The sequence below is a fragment of the Canis lupus genome, chromosome 18 (assembly GCF_048164855.1).
Source record: "Canis lupus baileyi chromosome 18, mCanLup2.hap1, whole genome shotgun sequence".
In the NCBI taxonomy this organism is placed as follows: Eukaryota; Metazoa; Chordata; class Mammalia; order Carnivora; family Canidae; genus Canis; species Canis lupus.
The window spans coordinates 13,070,138-13,092,044 of record NC_132855.1 but is presented as its reverse complement, the minus strand read 5'-3'; the positions used below and the strand labels follow the sequence as shown (position 1 = coordinate 13,092,044).

The following is a 21,907-nucleotide window of genomic DNA, read 5'->3' as shown; positions in this document are numbered from 1 at the left end:
TTATTGATGTTCACTTCTTTCATTACCTCCTGAAAACTGCTCTCAGCAATCAGGCTTTCATCTTGCCCCCTGGGACGTTTCTGTACAGTCTCCCCTGATCACCACCCTGCACACCTAGTGCTCCTTCTCCGTTCCTGTTCTCCTCTGCCTCTGGCAGCATTTGGCTAACGGTCACTTGTCCTTGGAAACACTTTCCTCCCTTGGTTTCCAGGACACTGAACCCTTTTAGTTTTCTTTAGTTTTGAGAGCTAGTCCTTCTTTATCTTCTCTTCCCAAACTTCTACATGTTGGCATCCACCAGCCTCTGTCCACAGCCACATTTCTTTTTCATATTCACTCCCTGGTACAGAAGTTCTTAATTTGTTGCTCTCAGAACCATTTTATACTCTTAAAATTACTTAGGAACCCAGAGAGTTTTCTTTATGTGAGTTATAGTTGTCAATATTTATGTGTTAGAAATTAAACTTAGAAATTTGAAAGACTATTTTTCAAAAGATTTTATTTATTTATTCATGAGAGAGAGAGAGAGAGAGAGAGAGGCAGAGGGAGAAGCAGGCTCCATGCAGGGAGCCCGATGTGGGACTCGATCCCGGGTCTCCTGGATCACACCCTGGGCCAAAGGCAGACGCTAAACCACTGAGCCACCCAGGGATCCCCTGAAAGACTATTCAATTAATTCATTTAAAATAATAATAGACTCATTACATGTTAACATAAGTAACATATCTTTTTTTTTCTGAAAAATGTATATTTTCCAATTCTTCCTCCAATTAGTGAGAAAAATAGCATCATTTTACAGTTTTGCAACTTTCCTTAGCGTCTAACCTTAATAGAAGACAGCTCAGTTCTCATCTCTGCTTCTGCATTAAATCTGTTGTGATATGTTGTTTTGATGAAATTATATGAAGAAAATCTCATCTTAAACATATATGTAGTTAGAAAAGGGAGTAACATTTTATTTTATTTTATTTATTTTTTATTTTTTATTTTTTGGGAGTAACATTTTAATATCTTTTTTAGGCAAGTATGGATAGCCTTCTTTGATTCTACACCAAACCTTGAGATGTGGTATTTTTTTAAAGACTGATTAGTTGCGATGTGGAATCTGAAATTATATCAATGGACTTTTTTTTGCACCATATTACATTAAAATGCATTGGTCTATCTTGTACTTTGAATGGATCTTTTACCCATTCATGGTTTTATATATCATATACTGGTCATTTAGAAAATATTAGCTCACTGAGTTATCCGGATATTCTAAATGTAGAAACATTTTATGAATCAATACTGAAAATCATCCTTGTTGCTAGCACTACATATTTATTAGAAAGGTTCTGAGTATTAGGAAGCTGTCAAGTTCTTAGCAGAAAATGCAAGTTTTTAAAATTTCAAAATTTTCTTTGAAAGCTCAAATCTTATGATTAACAATCAATACTGTCACTTATTTTCCTTGAAGTTCTCTCATTTCAGATACAATATCTGCCATATATCCAATCTGAATAATTTTAATTTATTTTCTAGTTCTTTTCAATAAAACTGGTGTTCCATGAAAAACTGATTGGAGTGGACTATAGTTCTCAGCTCCCTTACCCAAGTGCTTTTCCTTAAGACAATCATATTTGTTATGCAGCAAAAGTGCTTCATGCATATCTCCCATTTCATCAGATGAAATCATTTAAAAATCATGTATTTAATAAAATTAATAATTGTTCTGCTTTATAGGTGAACTTTTCAGGGGCAGATGTCCCCATCTTTTTAAAACCAGGACCACGTAGGGGTGAAGACACCGTGCCTACTAATGTAGTTCGGTGCCACCACTTTGATTCCTGCTCAGATGTCAGCGCCTTCATCCACCATTGCTATTGCGCATCAGTACAAATGGCTGCACAGTGCAAGAGACAAATGCTATTTTAGTTCTGTTGTGAAAATAGTTTTTACCTTGTGGATCCTTTGAAAAGGTCTGAGAGACCCACCTCGCGTCAGCCCATAGCTCACACTTGGAGAATCACTGATATAGACTATATCCCACTCCAATCAGCCTTGGCTAACATCAAATGACCAACTCTCTGGCTAATTATTTGTTTTTCAAAGTATAAGTATAAGATGGCTAATCATTGGCACTTTCATCACATGTAATTTTTGAATAATGGATTTAATAAGGTTATTAAGCCCATTACTGTTTAGTACTTACATGCCTTTTTTTAAAACCTGAAATTAGGTTAGCAAATCTTAGCTGCAAATCCCTTCTCTCCAATTTTCTCTTTTTAACACCCCAAGTGACTTGGTTTGGAATTATACACTGCTTTTCAAAATTGTTCTCTCATATAATGTCTATTGGGTTGGAGAGAATAGATAACCTTTAACACTCAGATTCTAGGACACCTCTCATCAAAGGTGTGTTTTAAATGTCCTTGAATAGCATTACTGTGCCACTTTTCACAATAGCTTTGTCTGTTTCTTTCTAAGCATGTGCTATGTTTCTGGCCCCAAATAGCAAATCTAAGCCAGAGGCAGAGGGTGCAATATTTACTCTAGAAAATTCCATGTAGTTTGCATCCTTTTATGTTGACCTACTGATCTCTCTTATCCCTCCAACTTGATATGATAACTTCAGTAATTGCTCTTGATTCTTTTGGCTTTCATGGTTTTTTTGTGGCTAACTTTACCTTTTTTTTAAAAAGCTCTGATTGCTACCCTGTTTTTACCCCTAGTCCTCTCTGTCTCTCAGCTTTACAGGACTTCTCTACCATTTATCCCTGGCCTGCAGAACTCTACTGACTGGACCATCCCTGGCCTCAATTTCAGAAAGGGATTAGGACAGCCATAAATGCTCAGGTTAGGTGTAGTTGAGTTCAAACAGTTATATTTGTTAAGGGTTTGGAATTATGTTTCCCTTTCTGAGGTTTGCCTGGAGGAAATAGTACCCATAAAGAGAATTATGGGGTGCCAATAAAACTAATAGCTGGTCCAGCACCCAGTATCACACAGTACGGGGCTTACTATGCAGGGCTCAAACTTTGTGTCACAGAAACCTTGGCCCTAGAGACACATGGTTCCTAGAATGTTTGACCCATAAAATAAGCCAGGTCTCGTCTGAAGGCACAGCTACTTAAAGAGTGAAGAAAAGCATATTTGGTGGGGAGAAGCAGGAGCATATTTCCCCAAAAGTTTCATCCAAGGCTTCTAAATTAAGCAGCATCATGAGGTAGGTTGTAGACTTTAATAACACATTGCCCTATAGCCACTGAGCTTAACACGGGGGAGGACTTTAGAGATGTCTAGGTACAGCTTGACTTCAGTCAAGTCAAAGGATGCTATATATTCCACCGAGGGCCATAAAGAACCAGAACCCTTGTACCTGTAAACACGGTCTTCCTTCTACTCCACCCCACCGACAGGGCTCTGGAATTTTAGATATTGCTTTTAAACCAAAAGCCCTTCCTTCCTGAATTTTGGTATTGTTTTCCGTATTTCCATATGTGTTACTGGGCCTTGGGTTCTTTAACTTACATAGGATTTTTTCTTACATTAATTGCTTTCAAAGGTGATCTGACCATGAAATACTATTTTCAATCCTTTAAAAAGTATCTTTTTCTTCTCACTCACAGCTATAGTTCTCTTCCCCAATGTTAGTTATTATCGGGTTCCCAGCCTGTAAGCTACCAACCTCACAAGGTGGGTTTTTTGTTTTTTGTTTTTGGCCTTGAATCACTCAATTACTTTCTGAATCATATTGGGAAAATGAAATAAAACACGTGGTTTTATAGGATATTGCTTTTTGAATTTTCTGGAGTCTGAGAATCAAGAGAACAGATTTTTGTTAATGTTGACTCAACTGAGGGATGTAAAGATTTGTGTTTTTTGTTTTTGTTTTTGTTTTTTGAAAGAAACAGAGCACACGCTAGCAGCAGGGGAGAGGTAGAGGGAGAAGGAGAAAGAAAGAATCTTAAGCAGACTCTACGCTCAGTGAAGAGCTCCATCTCATGGGGCTTCATCTCAGGACCCTGAGATCATGATCTGAGCCAAAATCAAGAGTCAGACATTTAACCAACTGAGTCACCCAGGCTCCCCAGAATGTAAAGATTTGTAAAAGTAAGGGGTTGCCTTTGTCTTTTAATGCATGAGTGTGATTTCAGTTAGTTACATTTATCTTACAAAAAAGATATTAAATTTTGAGGGGTGAAGGGTATATTGGAAAAAGAAAAGGAAAGCAACCATTTTCTCTCCCAAACTGCATTCTTTTGCTTTCCAAGGTACATTTTCCAGAGAACATTGTTAATACACAAAGCATGAGGCCGATCACAGATAATAGGAAGCACTTTCTAGAGATCCAGTCGAATCGAGAAATCAATAAATCCTATCCTGTGTTGATAAGCATTTGGACTCAAAAGGACATTTGCTCAAAATGCCTGTGGAAGTGGCCTACATGGCTCACAACTGCTGCTTCTGGGTCAATATTCTTTTTATTCTCCTGATTCCACCAGAAGAGCATCTTCATCATACTCTAATCTTTCTTTAATATTTTATACACTTTATAAATCTTCAATCTTTTAAGAAGGAGATTAGCCCAGCATAGATTATCTGCACGTATAATTTGCATGAGATTATAGAGATAGTTTAATAGGACCTACTGCTGGCTGTTGGGGGCGGGGTGCATCCTGAGTGGTGACACACGAGTATCATGCTGTTATATGTCTGTGTAACAGGGGAATCCACGGCAACTCAGATTTCAGACAGAGAATTTCCTTTCCTATCAAAAGGAACTGAATATATTTTTTCCCATTTCAGTTGTGTGGCAGAGAACACAGGCATAGCACACAGAAACAGGTGGCAAAAAGAGCACTTGGTGAGAGACAACTAGATAGCCTGGGGCCCCACAAACACAGAGAGAAAAGCTCCAGCAGGGTAGGTTACCCTACAGCATACCGGGTGCGGTGCATACCTTCTTAGGAACACAACAGGTAAGGACAGTACTCAGAGTCAACACTGAAGGAGTTGCACAGGCAGGCTGAGTCTTTGTAAATGGCAACACAGAGTCTAATACTAGAAGGTGCTAAGTCAGCACAGACTAGCTCAAGATGGGAGTGATGTTTACCTAAAATGCACTGAGACCGGCACCTCCTTTGTGAGATGGTGTCAGAAGTCTCTGCATAGCCCTTATAAAGATTATAACCCAGGACTGTCTGAAGGCTGGCAACTTTCCTCTCCCCTTCTCTCCACTGCCTTTCTCCTAAGGAAGATCTGTCTGCCTGCTGGGCTCTGATGGGATGACAGTGGACATGGCTATGTGACTGGAGGCCTAGTGGGATTGCGCACTGAGAAGGGAGCAAACCTGTAGTGTGAGGACAGAAGAGACACAGAAGGGAGGAAGGACACTGGCTCCCCCTTCCACTCCCTTCCCTCCCCGCCCCCCCCAAAAAACCCTAAAAACAACTGAACAGTGTGCTTGTGAGCAAGAACCATTTTGGGGTAGAGTTTTTGGGAAAATTCGATGCAGGAGATGTGGCGTACCTATTGGTGAGTGTGAGCTGTAAGCGGAAAGAAATGAGGAAATGAGTTTTCATTTCAGCTGGGCCTGGCGTGTCGAGTCTTTCATTCTTTGGATGACTCCAGGGAAGATTTAAACTACTTGGCAATTAATTTTAAACATCAGACTGGTATTTCCTCCACCACAACTTTGTGAGACTTTAGGTCAAAAAGTGGCTGCATTTTACAGGGTTCAACTTAAAGTTAAGCTTCCATTAAAAGGATAATAAACTAGGTCCACTTCTCATTCATAATGAATTCCCCTTGTTATTGTCATAAAAGTCTTAATTTAGAGAAACTTTCAGGTATTTTTATATACAGCTGGATTGTGGAAGCCACTGAAATATTATTTTCTCAGTTCCAATGTCGGCAGTGGGGAGATCAAAAAGAGTCTTTCTTCCAGGAAGCTGCTCCAGCAGGGCCATCTCTTGATGTGTTCCAGGTGACAAAGACAATAGCAGGTGCAGCTGAGGAGAGAGGGGCTGAGGCTGGTGCTCAGGGTGCCCCAGACCACTGAGAGCATGGGCGCCCTATCAAGGGGCCCCGATGGACCTCTGAGGTGATGTACACCACATGTCCCCAGGGGAGGGCTCCTCTAGTTCTTAGTCATTTCTCCAGTCCATAGTGGCGTTTTCAGACAAAGTGACAAAGACTCCTGAGAGCCATGTTCCCACAGGTGGAATAAAAACAGCACATACAGGTTGGGAGCTGGGAGCAAGGCGGATCCTGCTCACCAAATCACTCTGGTACAATGTGACACCAGGTTCCATGATGACAGATCACTTATTAATGTGGGACCCTGGTCAAGTTTCTTAACCTGTCTACTTAACCCTTAGATTCCTCAACTGTGAAATGCAGAAATTAATGCCACCTCCCTTACAAAGAGATGAAATGAGAAAAATCTCTACGTAACACCCAGGACAGTGATTGGTATATAGAGAATTCCTCGTGAAGGTTACATCTTACTCTCCCTATCACCGATACTGTTAGTATTGTTATACTAACCCAATTTTTCACATGATTAAACCTGAAAACCTACATCTACACTTGAAAATACATCTCCTCTGCTTTCCCTACATTTACAGATGAGTCCTACATAATTATGAGTATCCTCTCCTTTAGGTTGGTTGCCTTCCTAGCCTCTTCTCTACCTTTTTCATTACCCTAATCTCATAAATCCTTTAAGGTTTGGACCCCTTGCCTAACACTCCAAAAGAAGTGGCTGTTGATTAATTCTATGTATTTTTTTTTTCATAGTGAATCTGTAGCTCTGTGTTGAGAGTTGTCTTTTGGCGCATCTCTCTTCTATCATCATTTGTATTTGGTCTTATCTGCCCTGTTTGATTGTAATTGGTTGTAGAAACAGGTCAAGTCTTTTTCCCTTTGAAACATCTATAGCATCTGTGCCTGATTAGGTAGTAAGTATTCAATAAGTATTTGTAGATGAATGAGTGAAGATAATAAGATAACAGTCAAATAAATTATTCATGATACACAATGTCCTCTATTAACTTTTAAAAAATGGGGTGCTACCCTATGAATGGCTGTCCTCATGCTCTGAGTCAACACCCATCACACATAGCAAATTGGGTTTGTGTGTCACTCAGATTCGCCATACATTCTCTCTACGTTCAAATCCAGAGCGTTAAAGCCAGGGTGATTCTAGGATCTTGCAACTTGCCTGTTAATTTTAGCCATTACCTTTCTAAATATTAATTTCTGAAAGTAAATAATCAATAAACATCCTTCCCCCTTGAATGAGAAAAATTCGGTGATGTGTTTATGTATTTTCCATTAGAGGTCAATTCCAGGGCCCCTGCAGCAGGAATACTTCCTCCTTGCTAGCACTGATAAAATACAATTCGCATTACATCCCACTGCATAATTCTCTATGTCAGTGGTGGGTTTCTTGTATGTTACTCATGTTCTAGAAGCAATTCCTAATAATTCCCATTTCAACATCTTGGGCGCAAGCCCCATCTCTTGTTCTTTCCTCACATAGATACATTGAAAGGTTTAAAGGTACTCAAACATACATACCCGCTACTCGAGTCCAGAAACCCAGTAACGCCAGAGAGTTGGGGCCAGTTGAGCTCATTGGTAAGAGCTGTTGGTAAACTGATGAAGGATTTCTAAAGAAAAAATAAAGTGGCAATTATAAAAACAGTCATTTGTTTTTTACAGGTAGTAAGATTATCCATTGCCTAGACATTGTTCTCTGTCTCTCTCATTCTCTTTTTCTCTCTCTCTTTAAGGAACTTTGACATATATGAAGGATATGCCTCTTTATCATCAGAAACTTCACAAAGATCAGCATCACTCACGAACTGGCTTCCATTCAGCTTCTGTGAAAGATGCTAAATGCATGGCAGCTTATAACTCATCTAACTCATCTCTCATTTGAAGAGGATGCTCCAGTAGATGAGTAAACATTCCAGTCTTAAGTTTGCTGAAATTTTCTCCATATTTTAGCTTAGATATTCAGGAAATTAACCATCTAAAGAGTAATAATACTCAAGCCCCCAACACAAATGGCTTCTCCGAGTTCAAAGCTATGCCCTACAACATAGTGTCTCCTGACCCCCTTGGGAGTCTCGGGCACCTTTGAGAATCTAATTTGGGCTTCCTTACTCCCAAAGATCCACATATACTCAACATGGCCTATGATTTCAGGGAGTTCACAGACCCCCTGCATCTCTTGCACAGATTCCAGTTCAAGAACTTCTGATGAAGAGTGGACAGAACCGGGATTCACTTGAACCACATTTCTATGGTTTGTGCAAAATCACAGAAGGAAAATGATGTTAGCTATGTCTCCTTATTTTTCCTTTTATAAATGCCTTCTGGGACATACCTCTACTCTGTTCTAATTTCTAGTGAAAGCTTATCTTGACTGATGTGTTCAGAATAGGGTTGCCAAATTTAGCAAATAAAAATAGAGGATGCCCAGTTATATTTGAGTTTCAGCACACAAACTGCGGTGTCTACATACAATGGAATACTATTCAGCTTTTAAGAAGAAGGAGATTCTGACCCATGCTACAATGTGGGTGAAACTTAAAGGCATTATATTAAGTGAAATAATCCAGTTTTGCAAAAAATATAAATACTGTATCATTCCATTTATATAAAGTATTTAGAGCTGTCAAACTCCTAGAAAGTAGAAAGGTCGTTGCCAGGGGCTGGGAGTGGATATAGGGGGAGGTGGATGAGGGCCCCATCCTTATTCTTATCCCAAGTATGATTTTCAGTGCAGGGTAGGCTAGAAGTGGAAGAGAGGTGAGTGGGAAGGATGGCTTCTTGGGATTAACCATGTTAATCAGCAACAACAACGATGTATTATCATTAATAACCATAATAATTATGTATTAATTATATAATAATATAATGTATGAATTATGATTTATTTCCATCAAAGAAGCAGAAACAAGGTCATGCAAAGGAGGCTCCTGATGAGTCTTGAAGCACCATACAGTTCCAGTGACTGGCATTTTGTCACGCCCTTAGCAGGAGGCACCCACCACTTTCTGCTCAAAACTCCACCATTATTGTTAGTCAGACACTCTCGCTTTGGTTTCTGTTTCTCCTGTCATTATACATCAAACATTTTCTGTTTTTTCTTAATCTTACTTTTTCCCTAGGTCTTTGTGCTTACAATGTGTGTGTGCTGTAGGATCTGAGAATATTCATTTCTTCCAGAGAAGACAAGAAAAACAAACAGGATGTTTGAAACTCCTAAGATGTGTTAAGCGGAGACAATGAATAAGCAGGTGGCTTGTGAGATGTAGACAGAATTCATGCACCCTATGAAGGAAGCTAGCAGCCTGTAGAATATGTTGGAAGTTAAAAGAATGATATGACACTCCCAGATACCACAATCTGTTTTTTTTTTTTTTTTTCAGTCATCTGCATAATGACAACCTTGGATTTGGGGAACCCAGCATGGAACTAGGCTTCTGATTCTGGACAGGCCGGCTCTCCCTTTAACAGGGAGTTAGACAGGAACCCTGCTAGCACTGGGAGATACATCTGATGTTCTCTCTAGCCTGGAGCAATAAGGGAGGGGATGGCAATTCTGAAGTGTGTCAGCAAAGTAGGAAAAGGCTTTACTCTAGAAATCCAGGAGCTCTGACTTCTGTGTCCGGCTCTATCAATACAGTAAAACTCCACCATTTGGATATGACACATTGGAAGTGGTTCCCATATTCCATCCAGCTCCGTTATCAGGGGTGGGTGATAAGGTGTTTATCTTCCCAGTGGGGGGAAGAGCAGATGTGGAAGGAGGGGTAATGCCAGGCGAGGAAATGGCGGGCAGCTTCATCTTGGGAAGTGGGGTTTCTCAATTCAGTCTCTCTGGATCCATCTGACGAAATGGATCTCAAATACCTGGGAGAAGCTGGGACTTCTTGCTGCTCTCAAAAAAGGCCCCAACCAGTCCTGGAATCGGTCCCACCAGGAGTTAAGCTGGAGCAGATGACAGCTGATGCTGAATCACAGTGGGGACCAGGGTGGGTCTGTAACCCACAACTGGAGCTCTGGAAGGCCCAGGAAGGTCAGGTTACCAGGTTTCAAAGGTTTCTCCTGGTCACTTGATTAACCCTGAAATAATGCACATCTCTGTTTTCCTGGTTAAGTGTTTTAGACTTCACTTACGGTGTTATGGCAAAGATGGGGCTTTACCGTTGCATCAGTTTTGGTATCTCTGATGGCTGTTGAATATTACTTTATCTACTTCAAGAGGAATGTTGGGAGGATTTAAGGGCAGTAAGGAGAGCAGTTTGCCAAGCAGAAGCCGTACACTATGTAAAGGATCATGCTTGGATGGATCACCTAGTGTCTCTTTCCAAGTGGATTGTCCCAGGTTTAAGAGAGGTGAAGTTTATTGCCAGATAATAGAAGGGTTTTGAGCAGACAAATGGAAGCCTCGACATACTTGTTCTACCTTAGTAAATTTGGTAGATAAAAATGAGAAGTAATGGCCTTTAATAGCAAAGGTTTTATAGACCCTAGCAAAAAGAGAATGTTTAAGTCATATCACATTACACACTAAAAGCCTTATTCACGCAACATTATACCCAAGATATTTCAGGCATTTAAGGCAGGAAAGATGCAAATTAAGATCTCCCTCATCAACTCCTGCTTATTCCTCTTGAGCATTTATGTTCTCAGGAAACTCGTCTTAAATGTACCTTAAATGTACATATGTGGAAAGACTTAATATTTACCAAGAAAAACTTCCTCAGTTTGTAAAAAGCATCAGAAACCCAGTGAGCACTTAGCCAGCTACTGCATTGCTTCAGATAGTCTTCTGATTTTACAATGATATAAAATATTTTTATGTCATAATTGGCATGTATTACTATTTTCGTGTAATATTTTAACATTATTCTGTGTATGTGTGTGTGTGTGTATGTGTGTGTGTGTGCCTTTCCATGCATTGAGAAAGGACGTTGGCTCTCATTTTTAAATGTATATTCAGTAAACACAATACTTTGGATTTGGGTGTATTTTAAGCCCTAACTTCAACAAGCAACTTATATTTGGGTTTCTTAAAACCATCTTAAAGGAGAGAAAGATAGTAATGGCATCAATCACATATTCATCTGGTTGGTTCCCCTCCAATGATAAAAGGAATATTCTTGGTGCTTTTATTTCACTGTTTCCATTTGAGCCTTCCCTATCCAGCAATGCTATGGACAATGTGCACGATGTATTCCCTTTTTCAATACTGTTAAATGGGTTAGATCTAAGTTGTTTATTTTCAAATAATATAAAGTCGCTTAGAAGACTCTGCAGCTAACCTCCTTTGGAAAAAAGACACGAAAAATATCCTCTTCAGTTAAATTAAGTATTTTAAAATTTATTTCCCAGGAACTAAACTCTCAGTTTGTTGTTTTACTCAGAGAAGAAAACAGGTCTGAGGTCGTCAGTCTTTGGATGATGGAGCAAGAATCTCAAGGCCTGGAAATCAAGAGACTGCTTAATCCGTTTAGCTTTGGGACCCGGAGTCTAGGAGCTTGGCTGGTCAGCCACTACTTCACCTGTTCTGCAGGTGGCGGGGATGAGGCCGTCCTCCTGTGTTCAGCCTTGCAATCCCAAAGGCCGGCTATCCTACTTCCCCGCCTTCTGCTTGCATCTCAATCTCATCACCTCCACCTCTCCTTCTCCTCTTAACACTGTCACTACCTTAATGCCTTTCCTTATAGGAATACCAAGTCATGAAACTTTAGGGGCCTTCCTTGACCCTGACAGATTTTCTGGCTCTGGTCTCATTCCTTTAGCCTTTGATGTGTGAATAGATTCTATAAGTGAATGTATATCCATTGGTGATCCTTGCATGTGCTATATTTCCCAGATAACTTTGGCATTTTAGGCCAGAGTATCGGCGGGAACTAATAATGAAGTCTCCTCACGTGCCAGGCACTGAGACAGGAAACTTGTACACGCTGTTTAACTTCATCACACATCTCTGTGAGGCAGGGATTAGTCTTCTTCCTTCTTCTCTCCTTTCTGCAAACACTTTTTGAGCAACTACCATGTATCAGATGCTGGACACTGCCTCTCAAAAAAGGAGTGAGTACCCAGGGCTCAGGAGAATAACAGTAAATTGAATGAGCATGCCCCGACCTACTTGGAGGTATTGAAAAAGCCCCTTTTCTGGTGGCACCTCCTGCCACTGGTTCTGGGCCACAGAAGAGTCTCTATTTTCGGGGCAGAAACTGGCCAGTGTGTGACCCAGAAAAACTATGGCAAACAGAACTCAGAGGGAGTTGAGTGACTTGCCAAGGTCACAGAGCTGGTAGTAGGGGGCTGGGATTTGAACCCAGTTCTGGTGGGACTAGGAAGAGAGAGAGGCTCGGAGCAGGCTGGAGTCCTAACAAAGTAGGCTTTCAGTAACCCACTTGTATCTGGTCTTTGTTTTTCCCCTAAGCTGCTAAATCTCATGGAATCACACACTTGGCTAAACTGGGCTTGCTAGTTGTTGAAAATGAGGCTTCCTGGGTGTCTACTGAGCAGATGGTCTCTGGGGGACTGCTTTGGGTAAAAAGTTCAGAAATCTATAGATAACCCGCGAGTGGTCACCATCTTTTCCTCTATGTTTCTCTCATATGGAAGCCACGCATAACTTAAGAAGAGTACAGAATGAATGTTGTGGGCACGCATACTGCAATGATATGTGACCCTATGCAGACACCTACATACACACCCCACTCACATACTCCCGGGGCCTGTTCTGTCCTCACAGCTGCCAGGGAAAGGCATCCTCAGAGAACAACACACACTGCGGATCTGGAGGTTTATCTTCCGGTGCGGCCTGGCAGAGGAAGCTCTGGGAGAGTGGGGAAAGTGTGTTTCATCTGGTTTCTGCCTCTGCAATCTCAGACTTAACTCTGTCAGGCAGCATCATTCACATGAGCTTTGACATAGACAGCTTCAAGAATGTAATTTAACTCCAAGTTTGACTCATAAACTTTAGAATTCCATATGCAGTGAAATAAGTCTCCTACTGAGGTCCCGGTGGCCCTGTTAAGTCATGAAACATACAGAGAGAGAGAGAGAGAGGGACAGAGAGCCAGAGACAGAGAGAAAGAGACAGACAGAATGACAGAAACACATCAAACGCCAGCCCATGCCAGGCGCTCTGTTCACCACTGTACTAGGCCACCACAAGTTCCTCCTTGGGGGAGCTCATAGTCTAGAAAATAAAGACTTGCAAGCTTGATGACTTGCTTGAACTCCTCTGTATTTCAGTTTCTTTGCCTGTACAATGGACTAATAATAATGCCGATCTCATCAGGTGGTTGAGAGGATTGGAAAGGACAATCCATGCAGAAAGTTCAGAATTGCCAGTGTTCCGTGAGAGTTAGCTGTTGGCAGTATTGACAGGGAAGTCCGGAGTGCTAGAAAGGATACCTGTCCCACGTGTGGGGGTCAGGGAAGGAATCTTGAAAGAAACCTTCTCCCATGTGAATTCTATGAGGTTACTAAGAGGGAGCCAGGCAAAGAGGGGCAGGGGGGAAAGAATTTAAGTATTGGCAATGCCATAGGCAAAATTCCAAGGCCAAATTCATCATATTCTATATGAGGAAGACCAACAAAATCTCCCTCAAACAACCCCAAATAGCCAGCGTGCCAGTTATCTACTGCCCTAGCTGTTGTTAGGACTGGTAACAATAACTGCTCAGCTCCCGGGATGAGGCCTATTGGAGGCACATTTAGACTTCAGTTAGAGCTAAATAAATGATTTTCAGAGAAAAGGTATAGCATTTCATCTTTAACCCTGTGCCAGTCCAAAACTTGATGGGGGTAGTGAAGAAATAGTCAAATAAAGATTTCTAGAAAAATGTGACCAGTAAATATAAAAAGGACAGAATGGCAGGCAACAATCTTTCATCATTTTCCCTGAATATAGTTCTTTTTATTTATCTATTTTTTCACCGTGTCAGCTCCTCTTAGTCTCTTCTTATTTCTCCTTTTATTTATTATTTAAGCTCTAACCCCATGATTTATTTATTCAGTGAATGAGTCGAGGGATGCATTTATCTAACTGCCCCGTACCAAATGAAAATGCATCGTGCAGTTGGATTTCTTCCACAGAATTCAATTCTTTCCATCACTGCTTCCAGAGTGATTGAAGAACTGTATCCAAATTCATAAAACTGAGAAAACAAGAGTTTAAAGTGTCCCACTGTTATGTTGAAATAATCACAATTCAATTCTCTCGTGGAGCCAGTGAAACAAATTCTTTCACAAACAGAAAAAATAACTCTTCTAAGGGCCAGGAACAGGCAACGAGGCATGCCTATCATATTACAAAAGTGCCCTTTCATTTGATTTTGTAAAGGTTTGGTCATTGCCGAGGCAGCCAGGCTGCCATTTATCTGGGATGGGGTAGTTCTCCTTTTCTTTGAGAGCTAACATCCGGCATTAGACTCTGGGAGCCCAAAGTCCATTACCAAGGTATAGAAGTGAGAACACAGGGAGCCATCACAGGGGCTCCTCGTGACCAGGCCAGAACTGGGCTGTCACTCCCCACTATCTCACCCATAAAAAATGATCTCATTTTCTTCCTTTTCCCTCTTTTACCTTCCACCAAGAAACTGTCACAAACCTCGTTGCTTCTAGCCTTCCAAGTGGCCCATTTGATGGCCTGGGGTTACCACTACAGCCTCTGGCCAGCCTCTAACTTCAGCCTCTACCTTCTCACTCTCTCCCTACCATCATTAGCAGTATTTTCCAGAATTTTGTGGAGGATCTTCTTGAAGATATGGATCCTGTTTGGGTAGATTTGTGGTGGAGTCTTAGAATCCTTATTTTTAATAAGTGCCCAGAATGGCTGTGGCGATGGGCCAGGTTTGGGAAATGCTGCACTAGAAGCTACTGAGCTATTCAATATCTTCCTCCACATGGCACCACCCACTGCCCCAACCTCTTCTCACACCCCACGCAGCTACCTGTACGCCAGTCTGACCTCCAGGCCTGTCATAGGCTCTTTTTCCTACTCCACTGTCTTCACTGATCAATTGCTGCTCACTGGTCAAGGGTTAGCTAAATCCTGACTCCTTGACTGGCCCACCTCCCTCTGTAAGGGGGTCTCCCCTGGCTCCCATCACACCCTGCACGTGCTCAGCTCATTACATCTAACATGCTAGCACTGGGGCAGAACAGGCCAACTTTTTCTGCAAAGGGCAGATAGTAAATATTTTAGGCTTTGCAGGCGATTTGGTTTCTATGGCACTTCTCAGTTCTGCCATCGTAGTAGAAGGGCAGCCGTTGATAATGTGTAAATGAATGGGCAAGCTGTGTTTCATGAAAACTTTCTTTCCAAAAAAAAAAAAAAAAAGCTGAAGGACCACATTAAGTTCAAGGGCCACAGTTTGCTGACTTCTGCTGTAGGGTCTGACAGATTCAGTTTCTATCTGGGCTCCCTGTTTAACTGCATTATCTTGGGTACGTTAGATAGCTTCTCTAAGTCTTCATTGCTTCATCTATGCAATACCCATAATATTGGGGTCCGTTCAGTGTTAAATGAGATACTGCCTGGTGTTGGGTAAACACATGGTAATATTTACTTAAAGTTATAGGTGTGAGTCTACTTGTCCATCTTTCCAAGTAGACTTTAAGCTCCTTCAGGTTAGAGAGACTGCTTTTCACATCTAGGGCCCCACTTGTCCACCTGTGTCTCTTTCCCCTGCCTTTAATAGTAGAACTCCCATGGTGTTGGGCACCATAGCTGCCCCACTCTTGTAGCCTGGTGTGGCCACGTGACCAGGTGTGTGAGACAGTAATGTGTGCCACCTCTGTGTCGAATTCCTCCAGGGGATATGTGTATCCTCACTTGGCCCTTTTTCTTTCCTACAGGTGGGAGGTGGCAAAAGCAGGGGTAGCCACCTTGGAACCGGAGGTGGAAGCCACATGTTGAGGATGGTCTGACTGTCTTGTCAGCCCTGGACTGCTTCTCTCTGGATTATTATATGGAAGAAAAACACATTTCTATCTTAAGTCACTGAATTTTGGGATTCTTTGTTATAGCAGCTGAACCTATACTCTGCTTGACTAATAACTCGTCTTTTAAGAAGGGCTCTCAACTATGTCACCAACATGAAAATCTGACCTCTTGGCTCCTTATTGATCTATTTTCCTTTAGGGTCTTTATCAATCAGTCTTTAAATTCTCGGCTCAGTGTTGCTGTCTTCCATCTCTGTCTGGAATCTTTGGAGCTTGTATTTCAGAATTCTCCCCTTGATTTTCCTCTAAGAATTACGGTTTAGCTCGCACTTCTGACCAGTCTGCCAGCCACCGCCTGGAGTAGAAAATCCCCAGGAAATCATTCTGAAGCCTGGCATTTGGCAAGGGTGGACTGGGTAATCTCTGTTCTTATTACCCCAAGGAGTGGCATGGAGGGAACTAGCCGAATGAGAGAATGAATGAATGGGGTACAGCAATCAATTCTAACCATCCCGAATTATCTCTAAACGCCAGAATTTCTCCCTTTCCACATCCCAACTGATTTGAGATTCTAAATGTTTTTCCTGTGATGAGTTAGTTCCCTGAGACCCATTTTATGGTTGAGGAACTTGAGAGAGAGCGAGGCAAAGTGATGAATATAATTAACTAGAGGGCAAGAGATTGCATCGAGTCTTAGCAGCACCCTGGCTCGCACAGGTGTTTATGGACTCAGGCTGCCGCTCTCTGAGGAAATCTCCATCTAACGTGCAGCGAGAGCAGGCATGTGGGCTGGCTAATTATAAATGCCTTTCAGAATATGGAGCTTAAAATAATTTCCTTTTGTGGTTTTTCACGACAGCGCGTGTTTGTCTTTTTAATTCTTGCAGAAGCTAGTGAGGGCTAAGACCACAAATGTCTTCAGAAGAATGAGCCTGCAAGAGCAGCCTCGTTTGCTGGCAGGTGAGAGATCCAGATGCTCACCTTGAGCAGGAAGAAAAGGGCATTGCATTGATCAGGCCTCAAGGCAACAGCCCGTCTGGCCCGTGCCCACGAACAGGGAATGGGAATCGAAGAACATTCTTTCTCTTGTGGCCTGATGGCTGCTGGAGAAAAGGACTCACCAGGATGAACACAACTCTCTTTTTCTGACAGGACAAATGAGAAGTAACTGGGATTGAGGCCTTTCTTCTCACTGCTTAGCATCCTTAATCTGCCGGCCTGCAAGACGTCTGAGGAGCCGAAAATGTAATTTTGTCCAATTTTACTGAACGACAGCCTTTCCTCGTCTTGAAAAACAATAGTAAAGTACCCCAACCCTTAACTATTTCTGGAGTCGACATGAAGTTAGCCGGGGTAGGATTTTTGTATTTTATGTGCACCATGAAAATCAGCCTTTATGCTTAATGCTCACTGTTAAATCCAGAGAGCGGGAAGCAGGGCAGGCCGGGGAGAGCCAGGATGAGAGCTTTGATACCACCCGTGCTGTCTGGGGGCTAATAAAGGGCAGCCAAACTTGATCTATATACTCATCTCAAAGAAAAGAATGAAGCATATGTGGGCTCCAAAGACTGGAGCCGCTTTGCTCTCGGGTGAATATGCATTTTCTGCAGCCAGATTAAGGATTCATTTTGTCCTTGACACAGTACGAAATTCAATCTGCGCCTACTTACCCTACAGACAACAGCCTGCCGGGGGTCGTGCTAAGATTTTATAATAGTACAGGCAACAGCCTTCACTAACAAAATAAACATTTGGGAAATTGTATTTCAGAATCTCTTCCCCCTCCTCTCTCCCCCAGGCCCAACCCGTCATACAATTCTGGTTCAGTGAAATGCAGCATTTAATATTTTGGAAATAATTTTCGAACAGATGGGGAAGAGGCAGGAGGGCAGCATGTATTGCTGGCCTTGATGATCTCTCTGCCTCCCTTTCTTTCTCAACAAAACATCTCAAGCCGTGATTGTTTTTCCTTTGAAAGAGAGAAAAAAAAATGCATGGAAGTGTTTTCAAATTTGCTTGTTGCTTTTCTTTGCAATCAGAATTTCTAAGCTGAGATCTTTCCCGTGGCATGGGAAGCTCATTCTGAATCCGACTACCGCGGATGTCTTAGAGAGGAGCGAGGGTTGTTTAAGGAGGCAGGGGGCAAAAACCTCTCTCTGCCCCCAGCGGAATGAGGCTCAGAACCTTTGTTTCTGTGGAACCAGTAGGGTGATTCTTCACACTCTCTTTATTGAACTACAAATATCTTTCCAGATGAACACACTCCTAATCTAATTAGCGGTAAACAGGCCTCTGGGGTACCACACTGCTTAACAAGAGGATGGCAAGAAGGGGAGAGAAGAAGAGTCTGCAGCAGGAAAGACACCCAAGACTGTGGATTCCTTTTCCAGAGGCACAATCTGACTGGGGTGATGTATTTTCAGGAGTGTTTTCTGCTTTATAGGGAGACAAAGGCCAAGAAATGTTGCGTAGCCTCATAAAGGGCAGAATGGCCTATTATGAAACAATGAATAATTGTTTTTCTACAGCACTCCCTGCTCTTTCCAGACAATCTGACGTATTACTTGGTGCAGTAAGGGCAGAGCACCAAACACCTTGCGGCGTCCTGGAGGGTCTTGGTGGACCGCACCTATTCCCACCATCAGACCCCGGGTGAGGCCACACAGCCCGGTGTTTGCTACGGTTCCTTCCCCAAGGAACCAGAGTTTGTGGAGGGATGGCAAGGTGTGGTCAGGAGCCAGTGGGTTCTCACTAGTTTCACAGTCAGTGCTACAGAATCTAAATTCAGAACCTTGTCACCCAGACCTGGCAGAGAAAAGGTCCAGAGGCCTCATTTTGAAAGATGATTCCTGATTGTTCTCCCTCTGCTGGTTATTTTGGGAAGGCTTCCTCAAGGCAGTTGGGAAGGGAAGGATTTGGCATTTGGTCATCAGCAGCCTTTGGGGGCCTTTCGGGGTGAGACCGGTCTCAAGGTAAAAGGACATAAAGGGATGGGCCAAGGCCATGCAGACAGCCAACCAGGAGTCCCATGCCACCGACTGCCTCTGGCTCCAAGCCCCCTCCTCCAATCTCTGCTCTGCAGAAGGGGATTGGACTCTGCAAACTACACTTCCCAGGCTCGTCTGTGTCCCCCAGCCAAGGGGAGGCGCGGGTGGGACAGGAGCATGTGGGGGGAGGAGAGGAACTATTTTCTGGTTTCCAGCTGAGGTCAGCAGCCTCCTGCCTCCTTTGCTACTTGCGGCTCATCTCCAGTGGTCCCAGTAGCGACTGGTCCCATGTGCCCTTGGCAGTCAGTACAGGCTCTGCCGAGGTTCAAGCATCCGCCACACCCCTTGCTCTAGCCTGTGCTAAAACCTCATCTTCCTTTTTGTTCCCTAGCCCTGGCATCAGCAATGATTAATCTCTTCAGAAATTCCCTTTATGTTCTAATACCTATGTAATCAGTTGCTTGGAGCCAGTGTAGCCAATCTCCTATATTAAATCCTCTCTGCTGGAATGCTTTTATTTTCCTGATTGGTCCCTGCTAAATGTTGACTCTGACACTGACTAGAAACCCAGTTTAAAAGTTGTTCCACCTGCTGAATTAGCCAAAAGGTTGGGGGTTCTCTTCCTTTGTGGTGACATTACTAAAAGGCTCTCAAATAGTAGAACCCATGGGAAGAGGGAGGACTGAGGACAGAGTGAGCATTCTCAGCAGACACCCTCTTGGGGGAACCTCACACATCCCAATATGTTCTGGAAATCTTGGGTTGAGAGGCTAGTCCACTCTATGCTGATGGCTTCCCATTTTGCCCTAAAACATCCTATTTTAGAGTACCTCTTTTCTGGAATTTCTAGATGTAAACAATTTTGGAAACTGAACCGTGGTACTCCCCAACCGCATCTTTCTTCTGTACACTCTCAAAATTTGGACATTAGAGGCCACAGGAAAACTCTGTAACTGTGGTTCTCAAAATAGGGTCTGGGGACCCCTGGGGATCTTTGAGACCCTCACAGAGAGTTTTTATGAGATCACGATTTTCATCATAAAATTAAACTTGATTTGCCTTTTTCATTGCATTTTTATTTCACTCATGAGGGTTCAATGTAGTTTTCAACAGGCTACATACATGTTTATGAAAACAGATTGAAGAGGGAAGCAGGTATGGAGAGTCAGCTGTTTTGGGTCAGATATCAAAGAGATTCACAACAATGGAAAAGAAAACTCTTCCAACTTGTTTCTTTGTTTACTTGTTTTGGAAAATAAAGTTATATGTCAAAAAAATGTTATTTATATTGATGTGTTTCTTATTGTTATTGTCAAATGTATTAATGAATAATTAATTCATGGCTGAGGCTTCCGACCTCAGGTGGTGGCAGGTGGAGGGAGAAGAGGTATAATCAGATGTGATTCTTCTGGCCTGGCAGAGGTCCAAGGCTGGCTCTCTAATGGGGGCTCTGAGAGGCCCTGCTGGGAACATGTGAGCAACCTCACAGGTGCGGTCATTGGATTCTCTTCACCTCCCTCTAGCCTTTCAGTTTTCATGCTCCAGCCCCTGGGCATCTGGAGGTTACCCTCCATGCTGAAGTCATCTCCCGGCAATCTTCTTCAGGACTTTTAATGATCCAGGCTGGATCTCCCTTCCTGGGGGTCCACATTGCCCCCCAGACACACACTCCTATCCTGCTGCCTCAGTCACCACCCTTACATTATTCATAAGAGTGTTGGACACCAGCCGCTGTGACCCCAATCTCCGGAGACACCTCTCCAAGTCTGTTAGTGATCATCTCCTCTGAGGGGGAAGCATGTCCACCCTTCCCCCAAGGGGAGAGCTGAGCCCCACTGCCATGCTGACACCAGCCATTCCCTGTCTCAACTCTTAGACCTTTGAGGTGGGCCTTAAGCTATAGGTTGCAGAAATGATTTTCACTCCCTTTTGTGCATGTCCTGCTAAAGTCCTTCTAATATTTGATTGTAGAAGGTGGGAATAGTTGGCTCACATTGTCCTGGGGCCTCAGCTGAAACTTAAGTAGAAATAAATAGTCCATTTTTAAATGTCCTATTGTAAAATCATCCTGAATTTCTGATGAGATTGCTATCATTGTTTATATTTTTTAGATGAGGAAATTAAGCTTAGAGAGATTCAGGAAGTGGCTAAGCTAGGATTTGAACCTAGGTCTGCTTCAAAGTCCAAGATTATTTTACAGAGAGATAATTTAGGGACTGGAAACTCCCCTCTGGGCACTGCTCTCGACTCAAGGTGTCAGTTTCATACATGGCTCTCATGCTATCAGTTGGGTGGCCATACATCCCAATTTGTCTGGCCAGTCTAGGTTAATGCCTATAATTCTCACGTATTATCAGTTTCCTCAGGTTGGACAATGAATTATAAGTTTACCATAACTATTGAGGATTGGGGTATGGTGCAGAAGAACCAGAGGAACCAGAAGTTTCTTAGGGAGACAGATTCTTCTAGTAGAGTCTCCAAAAGCTGGCTTAGACTCTGCAGGGAAGATCTGCATTAGGGGGGTGAAGTTGGTGAGGTAGCTTCTCCAGATGCAGAGATGCCCTTACAACTCTGGGTTAAGCCCAACTAGGAGAGACATTCGGCTCAGGGAGGGTGGTCTCTTCAGGATCTGGCTGTAAGTCCATAGGGTGGGAAGGGTATGAGAAAAATACATGTCCACTGTTAATTCTAAATACCGTCTATATTTGTCCATTTCTTTTCTTCCCCACTGTACCCTTCTAGTTTAGGGCACTTTATCTAGAAGATAAACTTCTAGCTGGTCTACTTTTCTGTTTTTCCTCCCAATCCAATCCATTCTGTCATTGAACTCAGGGTGATTTTTCTAAAATTCCAATATGACTGCTGCTATTTCTCATTTTAAAACCACTTGGTGGCTTCCTATTGCCTTCAGGATAAACTCTGAATTCCTTAATGTGGCTTCA

The 21,907-nt window shown here is 42.6% G+C and overlaps 1 protein-coding gene across 2 annotated transcripts in view; it reads right to left on the bottom strand.

Moving 5' to 3' along the window:
* Positions 1-21,907, bottom strand: part of AOAH (acyloxyacyl hydrolase) — a 158,160-nt gene that overhangs the window by 57,144 nt on the left and 79,109 nt on the right. For both annotated transcript variants that reach the window (XM_072783485.1, XM_072783486.1), the window contains exon 13: positions 7,570-7,661. In XM_072783485.1, the coding sequence (XP_072639586.1) occupies positions 7,570-7,661 (92 nt within the window). The remainder of the gene's footprint in view (positions 1-7,569; positions 7,662-21,907) is intronic.